Here is a 21,768-nt window from a genome sequence, read left to right as displayed (position 1 = left end):
ATGGTTCATTTTGTAAAGATTTTAAGTTTCTCTCTTGGGTATTTACCTACTGCAGGTTTTTACTTTCCTTTTGAATTATGTTAGGACATCTATATTTTTGCAGTCAATAGACCATTTCATTAAAACTTTTAAACATATTACCTATTTATTGTATGTCCTTTCTCATTTTCCTTTTTGCTGTTCACCACCAGTGGTTTATAGCACAACTTTCTAACTCTTCAATTAATTTAAATACTTAAGGGACTGAATGATTTTTCAGACAGGGTAACTAGAGGGTAGACTTTCTGATTCTCTGCACAAGTGAGAATATTTGCACCTGAACAACTTCTCTGGGTGCCAATTTTTGGGGGGCACTCAGATTTGTCCCTAAAAGCTCTACTCCACTGACTATTCCATTAACCTCCAGTTTTCAGCGTGTTAGAGGGGGAATCTAGGGTGAATCTACTTTTATTCTTTTGTAGGTAATATACTTTTTTTTTTGTATTAATTTATTTGGTAATAAATTTTCAAAGGTAATCTAGTAACTGTGTCAAATAATTATAACCTAATTTAATTTCTAAAGGATCAGCCCAGAAATTGAATGTATAAAATGGATTAGACTTTCAAAATTCCTATCATTAATGTTACTTGTAATTTCAAAGAAATTAAAACCACTAAAATAATCTATTGCTAAGTATTGGTTAAAAAGTCATATTACACAGTATTAACAGATAACTATGTGAAGAAAAGCAGTGATCTTAAAGGAAAATCATGTTCAGTACACATGATTTAGTGAAAAAAGCCAGTCACACAAAATAATATACCATGATTCCAATTGTCAAAATCATACACAGACACGTATTATGGACTGTATGTTTGTGCCCCTCCCCAAAATTCATGTGTTACACCCTAAGCCCAGTGTAGCTGCATTTGGAGAAGGGGGCCTTGTGAGGAGGTGATCAAGGTTAAATGAAGTCTTACAGGTAGGGTCCTAATCCAATAGGGCTGGTCCCCTCATGTGGGGAGGAAGAGAACCAGAGCTCTCTCTTGTTACCATGTGAGGACACAGAAAGAAGGCAGACATCTTGTAAGCCCAGAGAAAGTCCTCACCCAGCATGGAATCTGTCAGTACCTTCATCTTGCACTACCTAGCCTCCAGAACTGTGAAAAAGCAGATTTCTGTTGCTTAAGTCACTCAGGTCTGTGGTAATTGTTATGGCAGCCTGGGCAGACTAGACAATATGCATATGGGGTATACAGTAGTGGTAAATGAAAATGTTTAATATAGGTTATAACTGAGGGTTGAGATTATGGGTGACATACACATTTCTTTACACTCTTTGTATTCATAGCAAATGCCATTTTTATAAGAAGCAGGAAGAAATATACAAAAAAAAGCAAAGGTATTTTAACTAGATTAAAAAGCACTTAAAAAATTGAAATCATTCTTTTTCCTAGTTTGTTCAGACTATGCTTTTATAGAATATCTCAGACTTTTACCTGATTACAAATGCAGTATCGTGGTTCATTGGGGTCATAAGTCCAATCAACCTGACTGTTTGAATCAGATTCTGGCACCACTGTTGTTTGCTGAGAGATTTCTTGTACAACAGTTGATGATGAAGAACACGATAATGAGGAGGACGAGGAGGAAGATAATGACTGCTGACTTGAAGACTTGTTGTTGTTTCTGAAAAAGTAGTACCAGTTTTAGTTGCTCAGGATCCAGAACAAGTTACCTAAGAATAACTCCTAAATAACTGATATCAAATGAAATAACATTAAATGTATAAATTAATTTTTAACAGTAAGCTAAAAAATCTGATAAAAAGATTTAAAAGCACAATTGTTTAGGGCAACAAGAAGCAACATTTTTCATAACAGTTTATTTTTGTTTGTTTTTTTTTTGTTTTCTGGAGAGTAAAGGTATTCAAAGGAAATTCTTTCAAAATATTTCAAAGTTTTTAAAGTAGTTTTTCAGTCAGTTACTACTTACTGTTAACTTAAATTGCAGGAATGCTTTTAAGAATTAGTATAAGTTATGGCTACCATTGTATTTTTAATCAAACTGAATACTCTTCCTCAAAATCTAAAACACAGATACACAGAAGCATTTGGTGAAAATGGCCATGACTATTGACTGAGTGAACACGTACCTTGGTAGGACAGGAAACAGAGTGTTAAAATTCACAACTAATTTAGCATTATCTATATGCTAATTAAAATTTTTAAATATAGATTTTTTACCATCAGCAAATATAATAAGTGTGGGCATTAATATGAAATCATTTTTTAAATATTTAGCACTTCCATGGTAATTGTATTGATCGTTCTTTTGGGGACTTACACCCAGAAAATACAATACATTTAAAAATAAATTATAATACAATTATTAGGTAACTAACTCTTTTAGTGTAGCATTTGAATTCTCACTATGTATAAACACCTAGAGTATGCAGGTATCTGGAATAGACGATGCCAAATCTTTTAAGTTTTCATACTTAAAGTTTATATAATCATCCTAAGTCTCATATACAAAATATAGGCATATTTTCATAATTTCAATTTTTGGTTCATAGGACTGAGAATTAACACAACCTGCTCTTAAATAAAAATGAATAATCTTATTTTAAAAATGCTCAGGATACAGTTTTTATTTATTCATCAATTTACCTCAATATAATGACAAAATAAGAGGTTATAAATGGAAAAAGTTCCATAAAAATGGTTCATCCTAATGAAAAAAAGAAAGTAAACGGAAGTTATTTATTAACTCAATTTAAAACTCAAGAATAATTAAAGACTCCAAACACTTTTTAAAGACTTCACCCCTTCAAATAGTGTATGACAATGTCATGTCTTTGCACCTCCCCATTACATGCGACCTTTGTTTAAAATATGGAAGCCAAGCGGACTTCGCATTTAGTAAAGGTACAGAGCTACCGTACAACAAAACTCACTTGCTCTTCCTCCCACTCCGTGAGTCAGCTGCTGAGGAGCTGGCGTTCTGCGTCAAGGTAGTCATGAGTGCTGAAGATGACGAATAGCCCGCCGTTTCCCTGGGCATTGAAAATTCTTTTCCCAGCTGAAAGTCATTATTCTTAAATGCTTCATAACTGGCTTTTAAACTTGATGTTCTCCGTCCCTCTTTCATCTTCAAGAGACATTCGTTGGTGGTATTAATATACATAAACATATTTTCTTTTTCTAGTCTTACTGTTTCCAGCATCATTTTGGTTTATCTAATATTACTTTGTTTATATCACTGTAATTTATATTATTATTAAAGTTCTAAAATCAGGTTTTACACAGCTCTGAAGTAACTATTGAATGAGAAACTTAATTTGGAACACAGATAAACTGTACAGAGGTGAACAAGCTCCAGGCAACCTAAGTTCTGAGGTGACAGAGAAGGCCCCAGAACTGCCTTGTCCTAGCAGAATGAAGTACTGTCCTAGCAGGTGCTGTGGCTTATAGTCAAAACCATGTGCGTCATGAGCAATTATTTTGAGAAGGGACCTGTAAGAATCTATTTTTTACTTTTCATTATCAATCATATAATTTCTGGATACTCATTTCATTAACTGTCAGATACCATAAAACTATGATTTAAAAAGGAAACTATACAATGTAAGAAAACTCCTTTTGTTCACATCCAGTTGTTTCTATTAGAGTTTGCCAGTGATTCAAACAAAATGTAACATTCTGTTTCCAAACCTTTTCCTTCTTACCTGAGCTGTAGCTTGAACGGCTTGAGCAGCAGCCATGGTAATTGCCCCTGCACCAGTTCCTGAAGACAATGAGCCAATATTATAGGATGCCAGAGGTTGGGAGGAATTCACGTTGTAAGCATTGTTAGAAGAGGCTGTAGAGTTATTATTTCGACACCCTGTGTAAAATTAAAGAAGAAATTAAAATGGTTGGAGAGAACATAATGTTAGTGAGCTTAAAATACATTATTTCCCAGCACAGATATAATCATTAAACTTAACATTTTCATGTCATAAAAATTTTCATGTCACATTTTTCCTTTTCCTTCTTTCTCCATATCTAGACTTTAACCAGGTAAAAAATCTGTATGATTCATTAATCCTGAATGCTTTCATTTCCCCTTATTTTAACAAATAAAAAATTAAAAAGCAATCTTATTTAAGATAATAAACTAACCTAGCGTATTTTCCTTAGAGGCATCTGATGTAAGGGTAGACAGAAGAGCTTCAGATTTAAACTTCTTTTCAGGAATATGATCTGTCGTCGTATGGTGAGAGGTTGGATTATATTTCCTTTCTGAATATAAATAAAGAATGTGTTTTTAAACTTTGGAAAACTACAGATAAGGCATAATCCTTACATCTGTTATAAACAAGTACAGTTATGTTCTGAACTCCTCAGAGAGTACAGAAGATTATGCTTTCTTAGAAGACAGAACAAGCAGAACTCTGTGCGTCACGTGTTTTATTAAGAGTAGACTCTGCAGACATTTAAAAAAACTTTAATGGCAAAGTGAAGATAACCCATGAAGCACCATGGTTTCACATAAAACATGAATTTTGCTTTCAAAACATTGTCTACAATTTACAATAGTTTTCTTTCATATCAAATTGATTTGTCAAAAAATGTACCAGTACAGTCACGTAGCCAGCTAGTATCTGACTAACTATTCATTTACTTACTAACTCACCAGCCACTTGAGACTCTATTATATGCCAAAGAGTGGGCTAAGCTGTAGAGATGCAAGGATTTAAAAAATAAAGAGCCCACCATTAGCAGTTTATTGTTTGGCTCAGTTTATAACATTCCCTAGAGAGAATCACATAACTGTATGTAGGAAGTACATGCTGCTATTAGTACCATATATTTTTTTCCTCTACGAATTCCAGGGAAAACAGACTCCCCTGTTCCGAAATCAAATATGCTTTTCCCAAATGAAGGAGTATGCCAGGAATTGCAATGAAAAAAATGTATCTCGAAATTGAAGGAAGGGAAAGAAATTTGTTTCCCAGTGGTTGTGTAGAGTTAATAAAAGAGAATATACAGGCAATACAATGAGTTTTCAATTGTATTTAAAATTTTAGCTGAACTAAACCAAACTCACTTTCCACTGGCGTATGTGAATGAGCATGGTGATTGTTCACAGGCTGTGAAGGAGTATCCAATTCTAAAGATCCTAAAAAAAAGGAGAGAGGCACAGAAAAACACCACCATTAAATGTCACCACAGAACATTACACACCAATCAACTACAGACACTGTGTCCCCTTGCCCAGAAGAGGACTGACAAGCTCTGACACATATGCCTGTATTATTTTAGGCAAACACATTACAGGGTCATCACTGCCAATTTCTCCCTGAGCCAATTTCATCCTCTCTCTACGCAATAAGTAATCCATTTCTCAATATTAAGTCCAAAACAGCTCAAGGCATGCTAATGTTTAATTAGGGAATTCACGACAGTGGCTACCACATAAGTCGATGAAAGGATATTATAACTCCATTACTGATAAGATCTGAAAAATAATCAGTTTTACTGAGTTGAAGACCTTCTTATGGGAGATCCTAAAGTATTAAGCGATAGGACATTATTTTATGAAAGAAAATTCTTTTATCATTAAAATGACATATGATAGTAAAGGGTTCCTATGAGAAGTTAGGGATTTTGCTTGAGAAAAGGAAGGCATAGACTCTCTAGCACTAAGCATTAAAATACTTCTAAAGAAATTTTCTAGGCTTATCTTGATCCCTTGAGATGAAAATATGGTGCAGATTTTATAACTAGATTTGATTTAGTTTCATATGTCTGTGTCCCTACAGAGGATGCTTCATTAACCTCCCTGGAGTTCTGAATGGGCATGAATTACTGTTACTCATAGCTAGTATCAGCATTTCAAAAAACTCAAAGCAGTTACAGAATATTATATTTTCTTTCAAAATACTTACTATCCTCAAATTGGGTTCCCTTGGAATAAAGTATCAGAAATAAATCATATGACCATCTAAAATGACAAACTTACTTTTGAGTGAAAAAATGCTATGATGGATACCAAGAATGATTCGTGACTGGTTGCTTCTCTAGCTGCCTTCCAGGGAGTATGCATATAGCCATACATAACCTAACAGTATAAAGAAACTTTTTTTCCTGTGTGTAAAAACAGGTTTTTGCTATGGAAATGCACCAAGAAAAAAAAAAAAGATGTTTGAACTCTTAATTAAATCTAGTAGAAATTAGCCATAATAATGATTTGGTTCAACTCCATTTAGTGAGTATCTTCTTTGGGCCTAGCACCACACAATCTGCTTTTATGGTCATTACGTATTTAGGTTGGAGAAGATGCCAAATTATTTAAAGAAATGGAGCTCATGCCTCCATTTTTGGGAAGTCTCCTGAGTTAAATACCAGCAGTGATTAAAGTAAATTGTAGTAGATCAAGTCAAGCCTTGCAAAAAACATTAAAATGGATTCTTGCTGATAAGAGAAAGTTTAGGAAAGATTTCTTTGAGAAAAAGAGTAAGTATTGTGGAACCAAGTTAAAATCTTTCTTCACAATACAGTTGAGGAAAAGCCTTCAGGCAGCTCTTAGGAAGAAGATAAAAACCTTTCTCAAAGCGGAAATGTATAAGCAAGCAGGGCAGTCAATGCATTTAATGACAGATGGTTACCTTGTTTCTAGGTGGTTATATTTCCTTAAATCTTTGTTCTAATATCCTACATCCATGTGGGACAAGTGTCTCCTCAGTGATTTACACACATACTGCACATTGATGGAAAACTGTAAATTTTACTTACGCCTCTCTAATATTTCTGTAATTCCAGCATTATCAGCTTCCAGCTCCATTTTAAACTTAGCCAGTTCCTGATCCAGCTTTCTCAAGTGTCGATCTACCTGTTTCAAATAAAATCAAAGATAGCCACCAAAATCTGTGAGACAAAGTGTCAGTTTAATGTGGAAACCTAAATCTTTGTTTCTTTTAGTGAACTTCCTTAGTATCCTTGAGTATCAACCTACACCTCAGGTTTTCAATCTATAAAATGAGGGCACTAGGCTAAATAATCTCCCAAGTCTCCTTTAGTAACTTTTAAGTTTTAAGAAACCAGAATGGCAATTTGTTAGAAAACATTCAGAAGTGGGCTATGAAAACTAAAGCAAAACTATTATTAGGGATTTGATGGGGGGGAGGCAGTACAGGAGGGTTGGTAACTTTTTCTAGTATACCTAGGATTATTTCAGCTAATCCCTTGCTATTTAAAACAGGCCCATCCACGCTGCCATACTGTAGCAACTGTTACTGAGGAAGGAATGAAAGATCCTCAGTCTACAAAGAGGCTACTATATTCTATACATACATTTCCTTAAGGTAGGAACATAAACCATTATACTTGTAAACATTTATGTAAGGGGCTGGAACAAAAGGGGATTTTAGTCAGAAAACTCCATTCCCCAAAGAGTGTGGTTAAAATGGTTTTATTGTAAATACCGCTGCCCTCATTAAGGTAGCAAATTTTATTTTCTCATTCAACTAAAGATCTTTTGATTGACTTCAGAAAATCATATGACTCCTCAAACTGGCAACAAGTAAATCTTAAATTTTTTAATGTTAATAATAAATATCTTTTCCATTCTTTTTCAAATTTACTACTTTGAGTAAAACAAAAAAAACCAAGAAATCTTTCAAGCATTCATGTTATACTATTGACATCTTTTTTCAAACTCTAGTTTCCCACTGGATCACTGTTATAATTAAGAGTAACTCACAAACATCAAAATGTCTCTAATACAGTATGAAAGCAAAACATTTAGAGATTTTCAATTAAATAATGTGTATCTAAAATGGGAAGAGGAGAAAAGTAGCAAAGGACAATTTGTGTGAGTTGGATGCCAGGTACTGTGCTCCTTGTATTAGAGGTTCTATCTTGTCTAGCCCTAGCTCTAATCTTTTGAGATAGATTATTATTATTGTTTCCATTTCATAAGTGAAGGAACTAAGGCTTAGAGGGAATAAGTAACATGCCCAAAGTTAATAGCTCATGCATTACGGAAATGAGATTTAATCTGCTCTGTTTGTAATAAATTGTGCTTCACCGTTTATACTGAACATTTATACCATATTGCCCTCTGAACTTCTGCATGCAGGAGCCAAGAGTTTTTTAACTCTTGAGTAGTACAATTCAAATTGAAAAAACAGGAATATCATCTTGTTATTGTGTTTTATATATTAACAGCAACTATTGGAGTATTGGTTTATAACTTCAATAACTTAAAGCCCAATTTTCCCTCTATCGCACACACAAAAGTGACTTTTCAGAGTCTGGTAGAACTTATAATTAAAATATTTAAAATCCTATAGGATCACATATTATAGACACTTGCTTCTATTCAAAGAACCTTCAGGTAATTTGAACTAAAGCATCCTTTAATGGAACCACCCTTACAATAATGAAGTGTGAGCACTGACCTCAGTTATTCAAGAGTATCTCTTACATTGTCAAAATTTAATCTCAAGGGAAGTCAGAAAAATACTCATATTAAAATTCCAAGACTACTTAGTGCAATGAAAAATTCCACCACCTTTCTTACTTACAATTATACCACAAAAAATACTGAGTTCCTATTATGTATGCGCTTGGCACTGGGTTAAATGGAGGAAACATGAAAAATGAGAGGGAATCCGCGCCTTCGTAGGAATCTGAGTTCAGCTAAAAAATCAAGATTTAAAAGATTTTTAACATAATAAAGGTTTACTGCACACACACACACACACACACACCCTAGATGCAACATATTAGCAACAGTCGAAAAAGGGTCAGAAGTAGCACATTAAGAAAAAAATGTAACACTGGGCTGTGGCAGACACAAAGGAGGTATGATTGAGTTATAGAGTGAAGAATACAATGTCTTAAATAGAAAGAAAGGCTAATAATTAAAGACTGAACAGAGATAGGAAGATAACTAGTATTCTCAGAGAAAAAGAAAGCAAAGTATAGTGTGGCCTGTAATAAGTATATACAGTACAGACAGAATCTCAGTTGGAAGGGGGTTAGGGTGAGATGAAGACACCATATACCTTCCCCGAACTCACTCCACCTCCACATTTAAGAACTACTTCATTGTATTACAGATAGTAGTGATGAGGCTTATTCCACCTGACAGCACAGAAAAAATAATGATGTCATTTCCAACACCAGATAGCTCAGAAAAAGGAATGGAACCCAAAGAATAACTCTGAAAACCAAATGCATAATTAAAATAAAGACTGAAAAGCCTTGACCACATGTGGTGGGCAGCTTCATAGAACAGTTTCCAATCATTCCCACCTCCTGGTATGTTAAAAAAGATTATGAGCTGATTAATATTATAAGCAGTTAACAGGCAATACAATTTTTTCCTTAGATTCATCATTGCTGTACTTAACCAAAAAGTTGGAAAGTAATTTGACTGTAAGACTTAAGCTATAAAGTACCTGATTACTTAAATATTCAGAACTGAACTGAACTTGACTGAAATTTATAAAGTGCATTCCCTCTACCCACATGATTCTGAATGGCTAAAGCACCTATTTTATCTCACATCTGTAGAAGCCACACATAGGTATCATGCAGAGTAAGAATCTAAATTACCCCACCCCTCCATACACCTAACCCCGTAAGACTGATTTATAATAGTAAAGAAGGTACTGATCCAATTGAGAGGGATTTTCTATTAGCCATAGATTCCTAGCACAAGGCTGACCACAGAGTCTAATTATTGATTTGTGCCCTACTTAATGTCAAAAATGCTAGCCACAGAGCTTACTTATCCTACATTCCAAATACCGTATAACCCCACATCATAACTGCTTTAAGTTTAAATCTATTATCCTTTTTCGGACCTCTTCAGAGACAATAGGAATTCTGTCATCAGTATTTGTTAACATATTCATGATCAAAAAGATATTTAAGTCACACTAGGCCCCTCTATATGAAACAAAAAATCCTCATCCTTCAACAGTTTCACATAGAGTTGTAATCTTTTACTCTTTCTCTTTTGACTTTCCATTTTCCAATATTCAAATTTTAAAATGTGTACTGATGGAACCAAACAGAACTAAATACAGTATTCAAAAGGTTTCTACATGATTTGTGGCTTCTAATCCTGCAAATCCTAAAATTTAGATGTCTAACTTGCTCTTTCAGAATGAGCACAAGTTGGTATCTAAAGTTATAAGTTGAAATCCATGGCAATTGAGATAAATTTCTATCCATGAAAAGATCTGGTAATAGTGAATGAGGATGGCAAATTGGGCGAGAAAAAGGATCCATGATGGTAAGTTATTTCTCTGATGATAAGTCATGAAAATGATTCTTCCATCTCTGAATTATATTTAAACTAGATGAAAATTTGATCCATCTTTGGGCTGCAAATACTGGAGGCCTTAACACATAAACTATAATCATCTACCTAAATGACAATATGGGTAGGAGTCAAATCAAAAGGTCAAATTCACATAATTTATTTCCTTAATTAGAATATCAGATGAAAAATTCTCAAATTTACAGGTAATATGTGGGCCTGAAATATAATCATCTCAGGGATAGGCCAGGATATAAAGAAGAAGCAAATTCAAGGGTACTGAGCATGCTAAGAGACTGCTAAAATCATTCAAGTATTAACTAAATGCTCAAATTTTCTCAGTATATATACATCAACTTTATTAGGTATTATATTCTAACACAGCCTTATGGCAGTGGCAGCTAGCTGAAAACCCAGTAGGTGTTTAATGATTCAGTATCAGGATTCTAGACGGAAATTATTTTAATAGGATAGCTTTTTCTATTTATAAAATTTCACTAAAACAACTACTGAAACAAATTCTCAGTTTGTTCTACTGAACCTGATTCCACAAATTTCATCATTTGTGGATATTTATGCAGTCTGGTTTCTTTCCTTAATAAATGAGGTAGTCAGTAAAGTACTGGTCATAGGAATAAAAAGTTTATTACTGATTTTAAAAGTAAAGAAAATATCTCAATGAAAGACAATACAATGAAATACGATGCTATATAAAATACTGAGGGGTGAAATGAAACACATTAAATACTGACTTGTATCTTACAATGTGTAAAAATACTACAGACTTCCTTGAAATTACCATAATAATATTAATGTTAACCAAAGGTATACATACAACTTCCTCTAAGATATGTATTTCACCAGTGTTTAAAATCTTTCACTGGCCTCTCATTACTTTTAGAATAAAAATCACACCCGTCCGTGGCTTGGCAGGCCCTACGTGTGTGGGCTCCTGCCTGCCTCCTCTCATCCCACACTTCTTTTTTCACTTCACACCAACCACACTGGCCTCTTTTCTGGCTCAGACTTTGCACTTGGTACATCACCTACCTGAAATGTTCTTCCCTAAGTTCGTCACACGGCTGGCTCTTTCTCATTTCCCAAGTATCACCTCAAACGTCACCTCCTCAGATTGTACGCATCGTGACTACACTTTTGACAGCCTGCCCTAGTTAGTCGTTTTTCCCTCTCTCCACATTGTTTATTTCCTTCATGGCACTTAACAAAATCTAAAATAATTTTAATAGTTTGCCTATATTCCTCTTCATTGTCTGTGTCATTACTGCCCACTTAGCACAAATGACTGCTCATAGCTGGAGCTCTATAAATATTTGTTAAATGAAAGGAAATTACACTTTCCCACTATATAGAACTGTATAAATATAAGTACCACTGTTTATTGGGCGAATGATCTATGAATAAAATGTAGTTTTACACTTATACTATGACCCACCCACTCACTTCTGTTGCACATAGCATTCTAAGTTCTGAAATGTTAAATGTTATAGGAATGTAATTTCTCTTTAGTATTTATAAAAACTTTCAGTTGGATATTTAGTGTGGATATTCTGGGGAGTATAACTAATTTGAGGTGGTAAATTCATTTGTGACCTCCCACTGAACAAGTCAATAATTCCCTTATGTTTGATTTGCCATTACTTGCAAGATCAATAAAGTAAATTTCTTACCCACAAGCATAAAGTGCTCAAATGCCACAAGCCACTCCGGCAATATGGTACAGCACACAAAGCACAAGCACTCCAAGAAGGGTGCACATTGTTTTTAACGTTTTAATAACTGTTAAAGCATGATGAGCAATGCTAGATTTTCATTTATGTTAACAGTATCAAAATGTTAAGTTTTTCTCTTAAATACATTTCATTAAAAAATTTACTTAGTAAACAGATGTATAGGTGACGTGAAGACACTGTGAAAACCTTAAGGTGGGATGCACAATAAAGGTTTGGCAAACAGTGGATCAGATCCCTTCAAAAGCCTTCTTTGTCTTGTTTACCACTGAACTAATCTATAGCGCCAGGCTCTGAGGGTACAAAAGGATTAAGAACCTCGCCTAACCTCAGACACTCTGGTTAGGAGATACAATACTTTTATTTTATGGAAATAATAAAATAAGACTATGAGAAGGAGTTAACTGAATGTCCAATATTGTCATTACTTCATATAATATAGCCTAAAAGCATTTAGTAAATGCTTTATCATAATTTAAAAGGAGCCTCACTAAACGTAAAGGAACTGAAAATTAAACAAATGTATAAAGTAGAAAATATTCTTATTTAAAATACTGAAAATATGTACATCACAATAAGATTTAGTATTTTTTTTAAATGCCCTTTTGCTGGAGGTACATCTATAAATCCTTTTTCAGAAGAACCTTCAAAATGTATCAATAAAAAGAAATCTATCCAAACTGCAGTAACCAAAAAAATTGAGAGCAATTTAAAAAAAGGGATATCAAAAAGATCTGAGGCAAGATATGGATCATAAGATTAAGTGTTTAATCTCCTAAAGCGCTTCTCTAAACGAAACTAAACTGACCCGAATTATACTACTTTCACTTTTCTTGGTTTAAAGGCATACCTTGAAAAGAAGTGGCTATTTGCACTTCAGTCTATCCTTGTTTGTTCATCAAAACTGAACCAATTTCACCATACTACAATGTATACAATATACATACTGTATACAATATACATACTCCATTACCTTTTGAAAAATTGTCCTAAACTAAAATGTATCTAACATCAACAATCAGACCATTAAACTCTAATCCTAAAACTCATAACTTGGGAGTCATAACATGTCAGTGCTTTTTCTTCTCCATTAACTTATTCAGGTGATTTTATTTAAAAAATACTGAGAAATAAGTATGTTAGGCTCTGAAGATGCTAAAATTTTAAGCAAGACAGTTCTTCACATTAACAGTAGGGAACACAAACATACAAGCACACAAGGTAATAAAAAACTACCTTGTGATTCAAACAGTAATAAAATCAAGTGAATAACAATGACTTGGAGGCTGGCATGATTATGTTGAGGTGCAGGATAAAGGCACAAACTGCTAATTACCTACTCACTATCCAGTCTCTCCTTCTTACTAACAGAACCCCACATACCTGGGGTGGCAATGTGCCCTGTTAAAACAGCAACATATCTCAGCCTCCCTTGCAGCTGGACCCTGATGATGCTGGGGTTGCCATGCAAGCTCTGGTCTGTCTCCTCTAACAGTTATTCTACACGAGAGGAAAATACATCTTTTGTTTACATCATTCTTGTGTGGCTTTTCTGTTATTTGCTGTCAAGTCTCTTCTCCTAGGTACAAATGACACAAATATGAACATTTTTAAGATGATTTTAATAAAGAGGCAGTGCATATGCACGATTATGAGAGCTGGAGAAAGTTTACAAAGATGAAAAGCAAAGACATTACAATTTTTTTAAGTACATGAACTACAGCAGGCTGAAGAAATGGAGGAAGGGATAATGAGAAATACTTAAAAGGCAAAATGAAAAACACATGGGTTAAGTAAAGTGGAGACATTAGGGACAAGGAGAAGTCTAGGATGACTTTCAGCATTCCAGTGTGAATGACTAGATCAGTGGTTCTGAGACTGAGGAAAGAAGGGTGGGACAGGGAGAAACAGGGAGGGGCTAAGAGTTAAGTTTTTGTACACTGAGTTCCAGGGCCTAGGAATTCTCAGATACGATGAATAGACTCAAAAGAGAAGTCTGAGCATGAGGAATAATTAGGTACAATTGTTAAAACTAAGAAAGCACTGGAAAAGTAATGGAGGAATGTTTTCAACTCGGGTGATGAGTGTGGGCGCAAGGGGGTAAACGCATCAGAGAGAACAATTCTTTACCATGAGGCGTTCGGTTTCCCTGGCCTCCAGAGCTGGGGGAGAAGACGGGAAGAAAGTACCTCTATATGAGAACCACGTGAAGAGAGTAAGCAGCTATGCAGGTCAAGGACAGAACTCTGAGGAACAGCACCCATCATGAGTGATAGCCTAGGAGCTTGAAAATGGCCGCAAAGGTGGGCATATGATATAGTTGATTAACATTAAATATCAGAAAAGAGTGGGTTTTTATATTAAGGATAGCATCATCTCCTGAAATAGCAATGGAGTATTAAAAAAGGAAGGAAGGGAAGGAAGGAGAGGAAAAGTAAAGGAACACAAAGAGAAGGAAAGCAGGGTCGGAAGGGCAGGGGAGGAAAAAAGAGAGGAAGAGTAAAGACAAGACAAGAGGCAGTCCTAGAAATGCTGGAAGAATGGGAAAACACAGGTATAACCTACAGGGATGAAAGGGAAAAATGCCTTCACTTGAAAAGCAGTGCCTTCAGTAAAGTAGAAAAATGATTTACAAAATGACAGGGTCTTTAAAGGAGTGAGTATCTAAGAGCATTTCATAGATATGCATGTGAATCCTCCTGTAAAGCACAAATACTGCTATTTTACAGACAAGGCAACTAAGTTCCAGAATTAATCACATTTCCAAAGTCCTACTGTAGGTAAAGTGGCTGAACTCATGTCTCTAATGAATCTGTTATGGACACTTGCTTTTTATTACATTTTATTAGATTTATTTATTTACATTTTATTAGATTTATTACATCACCTTTTCTCACCTCACTCTCTAGCTAAATAATCTATACTCCTTGAAGCATTTGCTCATTTTTATTTTCATTCTGTTTATCTATTATCTCTGAGTGAAATGTTTTCCTCTCAATACAACACCTAATCCAAGTCCCTAAGCCTCTAAATAAATTCTATTCAAAATTCCTATCACACCCACTACAAAATCAACAATAACTCTGCATGACTTGGTTCAGTCTTTTATCAGATATCCCTTAATACTCAGCCACATTAATCTTTATTTATTACATGTTTCTATACAGGTTCTTCACTTCACTTTGTGGGCATGTCTTCCTAACAAATTTATAGACACCTTGAGGACAAGAGCCATTTGTAACATTTACTTTTTATTTCTCCATTATACATGGGTAAAACTTCATTATACCAAGCACACAGTGGATGAACAGCATAGTTCATAAATAAGGGAAGGATACACAAAAAACACACACATATTTAAAAACCATATATTTGTTACCTGTGTATTTTTTTCTGAATGCATGAAGTATTTTCTAAATATATTAAGTATTTCTAATAAAGGTATAAAAAGGAGTACAGTAACAAAATGTAACAAAAACAAAGAATAGAACCAAAGAGCTATATGATTTAGAAGCAGGTAGTTTCTAAATAAAGACTGACACAGTCATTAAAAATGAAGAATGTAACTAAAGAAAGTACTCTTTGATTCAAATATAAATGTCTTTCAATGTTCACAGACATAATGTAAGACAAAAACAATCGAGAACTTTTAAAAAAATTTCACAGCAAATCAAACTACAGCCTACTATCTTTCTTTAGATAGTATCTTTTATAAAATTGTTTTTAGAATTAACTGTATGGACAGAAGAGCCTAAGTTATTATAACCATTAAAATATTTTCATTATATAAAAATAACTAAAAATTTTCTATGGCTTTATAGGACAAATGTTTTCTAGTTTTGCATAAGCATTTATTTACAATGAACACCAATATATGGTGTGAGCTTTATCTTGTTTAGCTTACCTTTAGCTTGGTCTTGCTCACCAATGACATTTATATTGACATATACTTGTTCAGTAATAAGTAATCCAGATAAGACCACATAAATAAGATATAAAATCTATATACTAAAGTTAACCAAAAGTGAGCATGGGTTTTCAGCTTTAACTTGCTTTGAGGCAAAACCAGACATGAGTATTTCCTAAAGTATGTATTTTAAGAGAAGATGCTTTGCATAAAAAGGCACACTATTATTATACTAGTTTGAGAAATATTGCATATAGCTGTCTTCTCTGTGATTTCAATCTTTTTTAAGTGCTACTTCTACAAAAGAACCTTTTTAAAAAGTTTATTTAATCTAGTGTTTCTCATTTTTTGCCACCTTAGCCAGTTATCAAGTCCTATCTAGTGATGTCACTTAATAGATACTTAAGTACTACCTATTAACACTGATTGAAATGATTCTCTTCTTCATTTTAATCAGGCTACCAAAACACTTGTCAGCAAAGTAGTCTCATGTGTATTTTACCACAGAAACAATCTTGAGATGATTTTTCAAGCAAGTAAACACACTATCTTAAGAAGATGATTAGTAAAGAACAATTCTTGTTTAAAAGAAAAAAAAGGACTAACATTACAGCAATGAAGATGTGGTTAAAATACAAGGTTACAGATCTGTTACCTAACACTGTGGACTCTGACTCTTCCAAAAATTAGACACTGAGTTCTCAAATTGAATGGAATCAAGGGAGTAGTACTTTAGCTTTCATCTGTTCTTCCTATTACATTTAAACCAGTAACATGTAAAATGTAATACAAAGTCCAAGTACTTGTGGTATAGCATGCACATTCACTTTACTTACCAAGTCATATATCTGGTTTGCTAACTGTACCTTCTCATCTGCATCTTCCAAAGCTTTATAGTAATCCTGAATAAAAACATTTTCATTTCAAGAATTAGTAATTTTAAAATATGTATATCCAGGACATGTAGCTGTATTTTCATTATCATACCTTGTTATCACTGTCAGTTATCTTACATAAGCAATAAAAACCCAGTTAAGGGTAGGGAAGAGGTAAAATTAGAAATTATGGACAATGGCCAACAATTAAAGGAAAATGTTCAGAATTCCTAGAAAAGACAAAAATAAAAATCAATACCATTCCAAGTCTAGCCTCTATTAGTAAAAGTTATATGAGCTAATGAATAGTTCTTTGAAAAAAAAAGTTAAAATGTATCTAATCTGTAAAGAACATTTATGTTCTCCATTTTTAAAACCTTCTAAAAGTAAAATTATTGAAAGGATTCTGACTTGCCTATCCCTTGTTTCCAACTGTTCTATAACCCTCATCTTAAGTTAGGTATCAACTCATACACCTCAACCTATACCTGACTTCTTCTCGGTATAAAGCAAATTATTAAAATTAATTAATTTTAAAAAATGGGTCCTATTAATTTCAATGGAGTACCAGACTTTTCAGGGTATATCCTAGCTCAACTACATAAAAAACTTGATAGGTTAAAGGGATGATGAATGACTTCAGGATGTATATATGTGATGTCTATACTCACATACACCCAGGCCTCCAGGTATCCTCCAAGCCAGGACCAAGTCTGTAACAGATTCTGAAATTTTTTTTCTCCTAACAGATATAATCCTCCTCAATGTGGCAAAATAAATAGGAAGACTACTCTAAGTCTGCAGTTTTCAAATTTATTTCCCAATTGATCCTTGAACAATTCTATAAAGGCTGGGAGCAGGGGAGCCATTATTACTTAAAAAGATATTAAAGGACCTGTCCAAACAGCTAACTGAGACTGAGAGAGTCATAACAAAACTCAGGTTTTTTAAGTAGTTTTTTCAATGAATCCCAAATAAATTAGATCATACCTTAAAGCAAACCTGTATAGGGGTGGGGTGGGGAGGTGGTGATAAATCATTTTAATCTGTAAGAGAGTTATACATTCCATACATCTAATAAAAACTAAAGGAATTTTGTATTTCTAAACTCAATTCATATACAAATTTAGAGTTTTAAACTACAGGACTTTTTAAGGATCCTCTCAACTCTCAAGATTCGATTCTCCCGTGATTCTACCAACTTAGACAACAGCAATATACAAATATACTTCAAAGTCTGCAAATTTGGGTTTGCAGCCCAAATTGGAAGACAGTATATATCTCTAAAGATGGAGCAAATTTAATTACCTGAAACTAGAATAAAACAAAAAGAAAAAGAAATACACTTTTTTATGGCTCTGCAACTATCTAATAGAAGTCACTAAATATTGAAATAATTTTTTAAATTACCAAAATGTTTCAATGATTAAAAATTGCTATATCTGAAGCTCTAAAACACAATTAAATTATAAAAAGCTATCAGTAACTTTTCCTTGTTTTGATATCCAGGAAACTATTTAATTTTAAAATATCTTTCTCAGAGGGTCCCAATATTTACTGATAAATCATCTAGAGTTTTGAACATACTTTTTTGATGGATGCCATCTGCTCTTCTCTCCACTCTGGTTTATTTTTCTTTGCATTCATAAAGAATTCACTGACTCTTTGTTCTAGCTGATCCATTGCATCTACAACATAGTAAACACATTTCATATTTAATGACCAAGTCCATACACTGAATATACATGCTTTGATTTGGGGAAAGAAAAAGTTATCTGACAACAGACATTCTCATTTGGCCAGTAACTTAAATATGTCATGCTTGCATTATATAAATATATAGTGCCTTGATTACCCTAGTAAAAAAAACCCCAAAATTTATAATTTTCCCTACTATTTTTGTTGTTGCTATTTCAAAACTATTTCCAATAGTCAAAGTAGTCAACAATGTTCATAGGTTCTATGCTAGTCTAGTTTTTGAATAGTACAGCCTTGGGGCCAAAAGCTAATGGAATTAAATCAGCCAAATGTGACAAAACACAATTTTATTGAAAGCACCACTAGATAATCCTCACGTTCCTTTAAACAAGAAAAAGTGATAAAAAGATTTTAACTTGTTACAAGTCAGTAAGCATCCATCATCTCATATCATGAATGAAAGTGGTAGGTACAATCATTTACTCAGTTAATATACTATATTATTTATTCTAGATAGGTATTTCCCTAAGTGTGTGCCAAGAGCAGTCATTTCATTCCATCTCTGCTCCAAAAGGAAAAATAAAAGGGATTCTGTTGCTATGTAAGTTGAGGAAAATCTTTTTACTATATTCTTCTTTTGAAGATTTTCAGTGCATGATAGTTTCTAGGATTCTGAGAAGTCTTATAATCAACTTCTTAAAATGATTTTCCTTTGTTTAAATAAGAATTTCCTAACTTACTTGACAATGAGGTCTCTTTTATTAATCCATAATATCTATTAACTGTAGAAAATCTTAATTTTTATAAAAAGTGGAAGTTTAAGAAGCCTCTAATTTATACAATCTAAGTCCAAATTACAAGATAATTTAAAATTTGTAATGATAATGAAAAAATATAAAACAACAGCCACCCTTTATTGGGTGCCTATTTTGTATTAGGTATTATATGTTTTGATTTATCTATTATTTTTAATTTTCAGATTATTCTCATTATTTATAGATCATGAAAACCCCTCAGAAGTAAGGTGGTCAAGGTCAGTGAGTAAGTCAGTAAACTCCAAAATGAACTCTGATCTATCTGACATGAAAATCAGTACTCAATCCTGTAGAAATGGCTAATTAAGCAAATCTTTAGCATTTCGACTACATTAAAGTTAAAATGAACTTAGTGAGCAAGCTAGAAAAACATACATTTCGGACATCCACACTACAATCCACCTAATAAAAGAAGGTGGCTTCCATATTTGATCACCTTGTATTATGCACCACATGAAACTCAAAGAGGCTGTGAAAGGTATGTTTATAAACAATGGGTATGGAGGTGTGTATGGTGGTGGTGGGACAGAGAAGAGGGGAAAAAAAGGCAGGTTCTTAGCTACCTTAAGATTCCAACACTTTGGAATGTTTGGTTCTCTGATCTCTGTCCATGATACTCTTCCTCCCTATCACACCTCAAAATCTAGATGTTCCTCCACCCCTACTTTTCTAAAAAGAAAACCTGGCAGCATGAGAACCATCTCATACATAGCTTAAACACAGCTGGAATAAACAGATCAAGAAACACATCTTCTGCAGATATACCCCATGAAAGCCAGCCATTTATATCATTTAAACAATTGTGGAGTGCCTACGTTTCTCCAAAGGGAGTGACGCATAGTCAAAAAGGCAGACTTGATTACACATTTTAATTATGTATAATTAATTTCACATTCTTAATTTTTAATACAGTATCTCTACAAGATAGTTGCAACAGCTATATTACATTCATTTCACAAAGGTGGTAGGTTTGTGAGGTCCTTTTGGAGCATGATTGTCGTAACTTTGGTACTCTGTAGCATTTTTTTGTTTTTAAGTGTAATTTTGCTCTAAGAATTTACCTTATATCCAAAACGCATATTCTTTACCTTCTCTGAAACATAAACCTTTTAAGAACCTCACAGAAAAAGAAAAAAAAAAAAAGCTCATATAAGCCAAATACTGCTTGATGAAAGCACATGGTTAATTTTGGGAAAAAGTAACTGGACCACTAAGCAATCACTGATTGAAGAAAAGCCAGAATTTTTATTACAGCAGACAAGAAGCTTTACGGTAAAATATTTCCCTCCGAGAAAACACCATGTTGTTGACAATGGAGAAGGTATTCTATAATGTGCTACTTTTCAAAATTTGACATTCCAAGTTCACAGGGGTCTCTGAAGAACCGCATATAACCTGTGCTTCTGCATATCTCCGCCTTTGAAAAAACTTTGAATAGAAAGAACTTCAACGAAAGTATAAATTCTGAAATCTATGTTCTATTCGTAAAGACTCAAGTCAAAATCTTCTCAACATGCATGCCGATGTGCATTAAAACATGAACCTTCTAACTACATTCTCAATGAGGGTATGGAAACTATTGCACAGTCCCAAACTAGAGAAAGGCACACGCGTGTGCCCTAACGCCTTCTCCTTCTCTAGGAGTCAGCAAACAGAAGCATGGAAGGCAAGAGGCAAGGTTCGGCACTGGGGTTCTTTTTGACAACTCCGTATGTACTAGACAGGGAGCCGGAGTAGAGTCAAAACAGCAGAGACGCCGAAGTCGTGGCAAGTAAGTCTGGCGCTGAACGCGCGCAGCGGCAAGGGCAAACGCGCGGACTTACTCTGCACCTGCAGGTCCATCTCGCGCATCTCGGTGAAGCGGTCCCGCAGGTCCATTGGAAGCTGCTCAATCACTGTCAAAGGGAGAGTCCGTCAGGGGGGCGGGGCCACCGGTGAAAGTACGCGCCGACGTCGCTGCGTGCATGCGTGCGTGCGTGCGTCGGGGGGGGCGAGGGAGCCGGCAGCCCAGAGCGAGGCTGCCAGTTACCGTGAGAAAGAAATATCCCCCGCCTCCCCCTCCCTCCCGCCATCCCGCCTGGCCGTCCGCTCGCGCTCCCGCCGGCCCGCAGGTCCCACAGCCGGCACCCGCCAGCGCCGCCCACTCACTTTCCAGATAGTCCTCTAGGTACAACATCGCGGCCCTTAGAGCTGGGGGAACGAAGGGGTCCAGGGGTTTATTTGTGTCACTCGCTGTCGCCGGAGTTTTGTCCCTTCCAATATGGCGCCTCCGCTAGCAGCACCCGCTCGGCTTCGGCGGAAAAAAAAAAAAAAGAAAAAAAAGAAAAAACCACTTTGGCGCCTGACGGCGCTTGCCTCACTGCCGCCCGGAGCTGTCATTGGTCGGATGCGGCAGCGACGTAGGCCGACCGGATCCCTCCCC

General features: G+C 34.8%; 1 protein-coding gene across 2 annotated transcripts in view; it reads right to left on the bottom strand.

Moving 5' to 3' along the window:
- The window catches only part of ING3 (inhibitor of growth family member 3), a 26,079-nt gene extending 4,311 nt beyond the window's left edge, over positions 1 to 21,768 (bottom strand). The window contains exons 1-10 of one of the 2 annotated variants that reach the window (XM_036905663.2): positions 21,495 to 21,674; positions 21,170 to 21,241; positions 18,421 to 18,521; positions 16,795 to 16,860; positions 6,763 to 6,859; positions 5,075 to 5,146; positions 4,147 to 4,266; positions 3,711 to 3,868; positions 2,940 to 3,133; positions 1,480 to 1,669 (exon numbers count right to left, since the gene is read on the bottom strand). In XM_036905663.2, the coding sequence (XP_036761558.1) occupies positions 1,480 to 1,669; positions 2,940 to 3,133; positions 3,711 to 3,868; positions 4,147 to 4,266; positions 5,075 to 5,146; positions 6,763 to 6,859; positions 16,795 to 16,860; positions 18,421 to 18,521; positions 21,170 to 21,241; positions 21,495 to 21,522 (1,098 nt within the window). In that variant the 5' untranslated portion in view covers positions 21,523 to 21,674. Of the gene's footprint in view, positions 1 to 1,479; positions 1,670 to 2,939; positions 3,134 to 3,710; positions 3,869 to 4,146; positions 4,267 to 5,074; positions 5,147 to 6,762; positions 6,860 to 13,434; positions 13,552 to 16,794; positions 16,861 to 18,420; positions 18,522 to 21,169; positions 21,242 to 21,494 lie in introns of those variants that run through there. The other variant, XM_036905664.2, reaches the window with a different exon arrangement.

This window comes from Manis pentadactyla, chromosome 7 (genome assembly GCF_030020395.1).
Source record: "Manis pentadactyla isolate mManPen7 chromosome 7, mManPen7.hap1, whole genome shotgun sequence".
In the NCBI taxonomy this organism is placed as follows: Eukaryota; Metazoa; Chordata; class Mammalia; order Pholidota; family Manidae; genus Manis; species Manis pentadactyla.
This window is presented reverse-complemented; position numbering and strand designations above follow the sequence as displayed.